Here is a 9,644-nt window from a genome sequence, read left to right on the forward strand (position 1 = left end):
CATACTAGCCAACATTTTAGCTGAGGATCGTAGCTCATAGCTGTGTTAGTAAATGTCTTAGAGAATGTAGTTGTAGTATGGAGTACCATTACAGTTTCTCATCTCCTAATATCACAGAGACGGTGACAAAACAGTTTTGAATTTAATGTCATGATGACTTCTTCCTATGGTCCTATAACCTAGATTCCAAGTTAGATGAGTATGCATGAGCTTGCATGCAAGTTATAGCAGCGCATTCGCATAATACAACTTGTTCATTTACTTGTCAACCCCTATTTACCAAAGTGAGCTGTGGACTGCCCACTGTAGGACAGGGGCAATTAACTCAAGCTGGAGGGCAGACCACATCCCATGCCTCTACCTCACCCCATAACACGTTCCCAGTGGGATGTTGTTGTTTTTTTTTAATAAATTAAATGCCCTTAGGGGGCTTCTGTATCCATTTTGCCATGCTGTTCCAATCTATAATTCAACTCACATGCCCTGGCAAAATTTTAAGTAGCAGGCGATTGCATACAAGTTTTATGTTAGTGAATATATAAGCAGTTCGAGTATGATGAGTTGAGCTAACCCCTAACCTCTTAGTGAATAGACCCAACTGAACAGTATAGCACAATCCATCGCGGTTAACATTGCAGCTAAAAGTTATGTGCCTGTCTCATGTTGAAGGGGTGCATGACTCTTCGCCTAGCTGCTGCCTCTAAAAAGGGTGCTAAGATTTTGCTGAAGGCTCCTAGAATTCTAAACCAGTTTAGGGAAAAAAATATATATCCGTTTCATTATCTGTAAACGTGTTTTGTTTTTCCGTCATTATTTTCAGCGTAAATGAATCCTCCAAGAACAAAGGCATTTATAAGAGGCACAAATTAGGAAGGAATTTTATCTCACACATAAACTCCCAACACTCATGACTCCTTTTTAATGGTATTTTATAGGGTTTTACAGCCTAGTAACGTTCAAAGAAAAGTAGAGCAGTATATTTTAATAATTGCTGTTCTGAACATAAACAAATGCACTTATTCACAGTTAAACTAGGCTGTTTGCATGTGTGTGTCTAGGTTTGCCTTGTTATATGCCTTGTACGTCAGTGCCATCATCCCAGGTGCAGAACATGCCCATATCTGTGTCTCACGCCCTTATCTTACTACATCTCTTAAGTGTTTGTCATATCCTGATCACATCTATGTAACCCGGTTTATGTAACTGCGCCTATATTCTGTATCTGGTTTTCTCATCTCATATCAGTTTATATATTTGGGATCATGTATGTCATAGCGCTCATACCTTAGGAGTATGGGCTTGGAAAGTAGACTATAGCCAGGGATTTAGATCGTGATATTGTGAATGTTGAACTTAGAACTGGGATGTAGTGAAACGAAGTTCAAAGAGTACTTATAAAGAATGGCTTATGTTACTTAATGAATATGAATTTCTCTTTGTAGGAGCTTGTAGAATATTATAAACACCAATCTCTTAGAGAAGGTTTCAGGAGTTTGGACACAACCCTACTTTTCCCCTATAAGGCGCCAGAAAACCAGGCTGGGCAAATCCGGAACCGCTCATCAGGGATGTGTAAGTAGTTACTAATATCCATTTGCTGGCACCATTACATTATTGGTAAACATTAATTAGGCTTTAATTTCCTTTAATTTCTTTGCTACTAGAACTTCAGCAGTGTAATAACTGGCTTCTCTCCCTAGCGAGAAAAATGCACACAACACACAATGCAAGTTAGATGGTACTTTAATATAATTGGTAAAAACATTGTTTAGCGAGAGAGTGACAGATAAATGAAACAGCCTCCCATCAGAGACTAATTCAGTGAGGGAGTTTAACCACGCATGGGACAGGCATAAAGCTATCCTGCAAGACCATTGGTTTGCAGGGGACATACTACTAAACTTAAAAGGACAACACAGCTGCCATGTGCATGAAGGTGCATATGATGGCTGGACTGTCCCTTTAATGTTCTTCAGTATCATTACCAGTATCTTTTCACTTGGAAAACTTTTTTGTGTGCACCATCTGGAACATCTGAAAACCAAAACACCTGGACACCCGAGTTCTCTCTCTTAGCTTGCTGTATGGGTTTCGTGTTGGCGCGCACGTCATACTGCTGTGTGTAAAGCTGCGGGGCTTTCAGTGTGCATTACAGGAACAGTATGCAATGTACTCAGCAGTGATTCCATGACGCGAAGGGGTGCAGTCAATTGATTTTGTGTAATGTGAATGTGCCGCCAAGTGACCATGTGAGGCGGTGTTTATGGCTTTGTGATATTGTGCATTGTGGTTATGCTGTTCAAATAACACTGTGGTGTGACAGTTATGCTGTCATGTATCGCTGATGGTTACAGTGATACTTTGCCTATCATTGACACCCAAGTGCTCCCGTACACATCATGTTTGGGAGAACGCAGTTCTGCATCAGCAGAGGCCGAAACCTTGCAATTGCAGCGTAATGGGCTGGTAGGAGAAGTATCTTTGACCTCCCGAACCCGTCTTGCTACCTATGATTAACTGGCTCCTGGGCATGGTGTACTCTGTGTACCCATCCCAGCATGCCCGTGACTCGCTGTGCGATGTGTTGGTGCTGTTCGGTGTGTGATTGTGCTGCAGAATGATAATTGTTGGGACGCTGTGTGTAAAGTGACTGCTCAGTGAGGTGCTACTGGTCGAGTAGATGCAGATGTATAATGGTTGTACTGGTGATTGTATATATTTTATATAATTATGCTCCAGAGCAATGCTGTGTATATTGTTGCCATGCTCTGTGATAAATATTATTGTGCTTGTGTTAAGTGGATGTAGTGTGTAGTGATGCTGCTTAGTGTGTGTTTTTTTCAGTAATACTGTGATGTGGTTGTGATTCTGGATTTTGCTTGTCTGTCTTCTCTCCAAGCCACGTCTGTGCTGTGTGGGTTTGCTTTTGTTACTGAGCCTGAGTACAGCTTTCTGCCCCCCTCCACCGCCCCCTTCTGGTCAGGTAGCTATGCACCGCTCTCTGTTTTTCCTGCTTGCCCCTCTCCATGACATCAGAGCTGCCAACATTTGATTATTTAGGTATATACATATCAACTGGGCTTATCTATAGAACTACCATTGCTGGATTGAAGAATGATTCATTGATTGGGCTGCTGTTTCATACTATTTGGTGCACTAGTAGTAGTAGTAGTAGTAGTATGATAGATCTAGTAGTAGATGACTATCCAGATGCATCAAGTGTTCCAGTCTTACTGCCAGCTGTGTTCTCCCTCTTATCATCTCTGAGGCTGTGAATCACGGATCTTCTTTCTGGATCGTAATTCCATCATTGGGTGGTAAGGTTCTTAGTCCAGTGAATCCCATAGTTGGGTCCTTAATTCTCTATTTCGAAAATTCTTAAAGCTGGCCATTAATGAACTAGTGGTGAAAAATGTGCACCATACATTTTAGCTCTGGATTCTTACAAATATTTTATATTTTTCTTATAATTTTATAATTAAATATTTTATATAATTGTATAACTTCATATATTTAATTGAAATAACTTTAAAGTTTACTTAATGTTAGTCCTTATGTTCTGGATAATTATCTCCTGTGTTGGCAACTCTGAGTCATGGGTCCCCTGAGCATGCTGCATGTCTGATAACATGTGCGTGTTTGTTGCTCACACGGCAGTACTTTTAATATTGGATCTGGAGATTAGGGTAGTTTACTTGATAAAGGAGTCCATATGGCAATGAAAAAATGTTCATCAAGTTTCTCAAGATGCATTGGTGATTAGTCATTAGGATGGATTCTTAGACAAATGAGGATGACTGAGGATGTATATGGAACGAGAGAAAAGGGTACTATGATGCAGTATGGGAGGTTATATAGATATTAAATGGGGGACCAGGAGGAATTGTACAGATTCTCAAGAGGAGTTTTTAGAACAGTTTCATTAGGAAAAAGTGAAAAAGAAGGGGTTACCGGGGGTCATTGACAGTAACAGGAGGAGTTTTAGGTGCTGCTACTCAGGTTAGTAGTAGGAATTAAGGGGTGACTGGAGGTAGTAGGAGATATTATAGAGAGATATTAAATAAAACTGAACCTTTTTGTAACAGGGAAAATATAATTCATCACCCATCATAATCAATAAATCCTCTTTACGTGGGGTTTCACTAGCATCTCCTGTTCATGTGCATTTTTAGACGTCCATCCTTGAAAGGCTTGGAAAGGTAATAATAACAGTGACTATATTACTAGGAACCTTATGCTAGCTAGCTTGTGCTCCATCTTTTTTATAACATGGCTCTCTCATTTTTGCAGTTCTGAGTCCAAAAGTTCTAGGTATTGCCATTGCTCGCTATGATTTCTGTGCCAGAGATATGAGGGAACTGTCCCTGTTCAAAGGAGATGTGGTGAAGATCTACACAAAGGCAGGAACTAATGGTTGGTGGAGAGGAGAGTCTAATGGAAAGGTACGTCAATAGTGTCTGTACCTGGGTAAGACTACAATAGACAAAAGAGGTCCTTATGGGCAATAATATATATTTGGTAGGGGGTTTAATTTCACAGGGGTTTATTCACCAAAGTGGAAGCTAGCAGGAGAGTTTGGAAATGCATTATATAGGGCAACCCCTAGCACATTTATCTGCAAGAAGGGCTGAGGTGGCCCTGCATAATACATAATTCATATTCATAATGTATTAACTAGGAGTTTCTCTTTCTATAATGCATAGGTCCAAACAAAAATATATACAACTTCCAACCCAACTGAGTGTGTTATGGTTTGGATGATGAGCATTGTACAAAAGAGACGAGGCTTGAGGAGTTGAATGGTCCTAACTGGCTGACACGTAGGTGGCGATAATTATAGTAGAGTCGCAAGCCCAAATTTCAGGCAAAGTAATGTTAATTTTCACTTGCAACAAGTTTTAATACTGAAATAAGACAGAATGATTAGGTTAGCAACATATCCTCCAACCTAGATTTTGTGCCGATAACTGCTGCTTAGTTTAGAAAAAAATGTGGGAAACAGCAATCTTCTTTTGATACAAAAACACCACCAAGTGTCACTTGGCAGTATTGTAACTCATATCCAAGTAAATACGGGCAGCAGCGCCAGCAGTTCCACTGCCCTTTTTAATACATTTCCTCTCATTGAGGCAGTGGAAAGCAAAAACAGGAGCTTTGGCAGAAAGTACGCAGAAAATAATGTGGTAATTGAAGGAAGCATCAAGTGTTCTCAGTAATCAAAGATTTAGGATAAACAATAATCTTAGACATTACATGCTCCAGGAACACTAATCTACAGGCTTTTAGACCCAATACTTTTAGAGAAACAACGGTTTCTATCCTATAGGCCCATGCATAATTACTCAGCTTTAGATGTTTTTTATTTTTTAAGCAGCACGCTACCTCCTTATTGAAAATGCCTGTCTGAAACTTTGACTTTAACAAGCCTTATGTATAATGCGTTCTCAATAAGGTTTAATAGTCCTTGGACAATTTCATCGCCCAAACTTTTCACCAAATTGTTAAATAAGGCAGCAAGAAGTTTTCTTTTATATCTATTATATCTGAAGAGGTGAGGCAAGAACTAAGAATTGGAATTTTGGGACTCCATGTTTTCTCAGCTGAATACGACTATATCCATCCCCTGTTATTAAACTGACAAGTGCCTCTTTTTCCACAGGTTGGTTGGTTTCCATCCACATATGTAGAGGAGGATGATTGAGTATGATGCGTAGCGATTGGAGTAGAACACTTGAAGAGACCCTGAAGCTGGTTGAGATTTGGAGATGTTCTGCTTACTCCAGAAGAACATTTTATGCTCACCATTTAGCACGTGACCATTGCCGGTGTCATTGAATGTTACAGTAGAACAATCCCCAAAAGGTCTGTGGAACTAATGGATTAAGGCACTGCACCAAAGAGAAGAATATATTTAATATGTGCCAGCCCAGGGTACAGCAGAACTTGGTGAAGATGACAAGACAGGGGGGTTCTTCAGGCAATACACTTGTCTTGGTCAGAATGGTTTGTCTAAACCAGGACTTTCATGGCAGATGGTCTGCTATTATTTCATTTAATGCCATCAAAGATATTCAGAATTGACTTATGTTTATAACATGCGGTTTTCAAATTCATTCTACATTCATTCTACAGTTACCCCCTATTTTCATGCCAAAATATGTAATTTCAGAAACCTGCATACACATTTATGGACCCCTATGCATTTCACTAACCTGTAATAGGCTCCGCATTGTGAGTTGTATGTCGTTCTGCCATTAAATGTGTTAAAATATAAGAGGAGACAGACATATAATTACACAGTTCCTTTACAATTATCACTGCAAAATTCACTAGTATGTATTTTCATGCAATGTAAAGTTACTTGTAAAAATCCTGTACAGTATACAGAATCAGATCAGTGTTAATGTTGAAAGAGTTATATATTTTTAAGTGTCTTATTAATTTCTGTAACATCTTTTTAAGCTGTGGTTTGTTCTGGGTCTGTGTGTCTCGGTATGTAGTTCTAGCAGTCTGATTATATACAAGACATGTTCTTCAGAGCCATTTTTAAAGGAGAAAATTCTAGGGTTGTTATCAAAAATATATAAAACTTGCTTATCTCTTCCTACTGCTCTATATAACCTCTTACAAAGATACATGGATTGGTCTGTGCTTGCCTCCACACAGGTAAACACACAGTGCTCTGCAATGACCTGTTCATCAGGCAGTATGAGTATGGGGATGGCTGTCTCTTGCATCTTCTGCTGCGGGAGACCCTTACATTTAAATAATGTTCTGGACACCTGGGGCAGGCGCTGTTACATACACTTCTGGAAGTCGAAGGAGGCATTGACATGTGGCAGCTCAAGTGTTCCCTTCACCTTGCTGCCCCTCTTGCCTCGTGGAAGATACAGCCCTGCTCACAGCAGTACCAATGCAAATCTGACAACATGTCCTATTACTTTCAGCTTTGAGTAGGCATATGCCATCAGTGAGGACATTTCCAAAGACAACATAATATTTAGCACAATGTTTCTGATCTTAGATATGAACTCCAAACCTCTAGACGGAATATTTTTTTTGGTCACTTTTGGAAGAATACATTTCTACAGTAGTAATTAAAAAAAAGGCTACCCCAAAACCACTAACTGCGTGATTTTGGAACATCCACATTTTCTTTAAATCAATACTTTTTTAAAATTAACTTCATCCTAAAGTATGCCTGATGTTTATAGAAGTTAATGGCAACTCAACTGGTTGGACTGGTCCAGCCCTCAAATGGAGATAGCCATACCTTGGAACTCTTCAGGTTTCACTCAGAGTCTCCTGGTAAAGCCCTGCTTCCCCGGGTCTTTGTGTCAATTTATTTTCTTTCTCCAGCCAGTGAGAAATAGCTCAGTTGGTAAATGCCCTCACTTCAGAACCTGTTCAAACTTCAGGGTCAAAGGTTTAAATTCTGGCAGAGTCAACTCAGCCCTTCATGCTCCTGAAGCTGATAAATGGTTACGATCAATTGGGTAATATCTATTGGTTAATTCACTAGAATAAGAAAGTGATTTGAGCCCCATTGGAAGAAAGACAATATAGAAATACTAGTTACCCCCAACCTACTGCCCACTAAAAGCTGTTTGGGGCTAGCCATGTCTCTGTGAACAGCTAGTCACAGCCTTTCCCAGAAGAAGGAATACTCCAGGTATGGAGATAAAAGTCAAACTCCAATCTCAGTTCTAGTTCCATAGACATTTTACTATGTTGGGTAGCATAAATAGTAATGCTGATACTAAACCATTAACAAAGCACTCACTATGAAAGGAATCAGAATATGTGATTTGTTTATATAAGAGTGAACAGGTAAATATTGAAATCTAATGTCAAGTCAGTGCCACTTTGCCCTGATGCACAGACCCCCATTGAACCTATTTATTATGAACTTTTTTCTTCTCGTTGCTGTATTATTCTTAACTGTGAAAACACATTTTTGCTACACAAACATAACTCGCCTTTTATCTTTACGCACATGATTATCAGTAGCAGTTGGCTGTGTGGGGAGCATGCAATGCACGTTTTACTGCATTTCACTCCTTTTTACCAGTTTTGGGGGTTGAGGCCTTATACCAATTCATTTTAGTGCCATTATTATTTAAAATGCTTATTGTAAAAAAAAAAAAGTCTTGCATTTATGTTAACTCGTTATCTCTGGCACTGATTGCTCTCTAGAATAATTAATTCGGCCACCAGGAGACACTCAGGGAGTCATCATGAACTCTTCTGTTGAAGAACTTATTGTGATCAACAAGAAAATCCTTGGCCATAACGTTTGCACCCACACTCTTCTATGGATTGCTGATTACAGCATGTTTCTTCCTGCAATATCAACGCGGGACCAGAGATTGCTTTTTTTCTACAGAAACTCTATAGATCTGGTTGGATGAACATGGCCACAAATGCCATGTTTATCTGGGAAAAAGCAGGAACATTTCGGGGCTAATAAGCTAAATCTGGGGCAATAAGCTGGTGATTGCTCTAAATTTAGCACTCAGATCCAGTACTGATCCAGTTTTGCATTGATAAAATGATGCACGTGTCCCCATAGTCACTCGTTTTACTGTTGCTTTAGATGTAAGAGAGAAATGGAAGAGATCACATGCAGAAACATCCCAACGATAACAGTCAATAGCAAATAAAAAGTGTTAAAAAAAAAAAAGGCACTACACCGCGGTTTAGTGATGAGACTTACATGTGGTCTATCAAGCGCTTTTTTTCATGTTGCTGTTTTATCTTAATACCTTATCAAAGTGTATAATAAACCAGTGAACTGTGACTTTAATGCTACTTGAAAACAATATATGTTATTAAAGATTTTTATTCTCATGACCCTTTAATTGCGCTCCTCTGTTTCCTATAAACCACATCACTTCACACAAGCATGTCTTATTACTCAATGTAGTGTATGTGGTATGCATTATATGCGCTTGTTGATTGTGAGAGCAATGTGTAGCTATCTTGGGGCGATTTGGTCCACAATTTTTTAGAAGCGAAAAGAAAACACATGAATAATGGCAAATTTAATGATCTACCCTCTCAGTTAATTACTGGGTTTCTAAGGACCAAATAGTCATAGTACAATATGAGTTAGGGGAGTATCATTTAATTATTTACGCTGCTCTTTTGCTGTGTGTTACCATGACATAAATAAGCAACACACAAAAACAGCCATTAACAGCTTAGGATTTCTGACCCACTGTGACAAAAACTAACATCACATCTCCATTCACAAACCTACAAGCTACCCAGTGCACTAATGTACATTTTGGTATTCATTGTTGCGAGGAGAAATAATTAATGTCAAATTAAATTAATCACACTTGTTTCATATATAATTATGTCCAGTTATTAGTTCATAGGGCCTTCTATAACAATTATAGATCTTGAGCCAAACAAAGACTGGGGACCAGTGGCAAGAACTTTGCAATTTCACCTTTGCGTTTTATAAGATTGTAAGATTGTATTAAAATTTTTATAAGCTGTTAACATAGCTGTCTCCTAAACGTTGTATGCAGTATGCTGTATAGCACATAGGACACAGCTAACATCGACACTTTTCTAGTTGTCTAGGATCCAAGATGGGGGATCTAATGTAATCAGAGCCATCCTTTGATCATAAG

At 39.0% G+C, this 9,644-nt stretch overlaps 1 protein-coding gene across 1 annotated transcript in view; it reads left to right on the top strand.

Annotated features, from left to right (window-relative positions):
• Nucleotides 1-6,580, top strand: part of VAV3 (vav guanine nucleotide exchange factor 3) — a 74,276-nt gene extending 67,696 nt beyond the window's left edge. Inside the window, exons 25-27 of the mRNA XM_053468876.1 lie at nucleotides 1,443-1,572; nucleotides 4,291-4,442; nucleotides 5,660-6,580. Coding sequence (XP_053324851.1) covers nucleotides 1,443-1,572; nucleotides 4,291-4,442; nucleotides 5,660-5,701 — 324 coding nt within the window. The 3' untranslated portion in view covers nucleotides 5,702-6,580. The remainder of the gene's footprint in view (nucleotides 1-1,442; nucleotides 1,573-4,290; nucleotides 4,443-5,659) is intronic.
• The last annotated feature ends 3,064 nt before the right edge of the window (nucleotides 6,581-9,644 follow it).

Source organism: Spea bombifrons, chromosome 6 (genome assembly GCF_027358695.1).
Source record: "Spea bombifrons isolate aSpeBom1 chromosome 6, aSpeBom1.2.pri, whole genome shotgun sequence".
In the NCBI taxonomy this organism is placed as follows: domain Eukaryota; kingdom Metazoa; phylum Chordata; class Amphibia; order Anura; family Pelobatidae; genus Spea; species Spea bombifrons.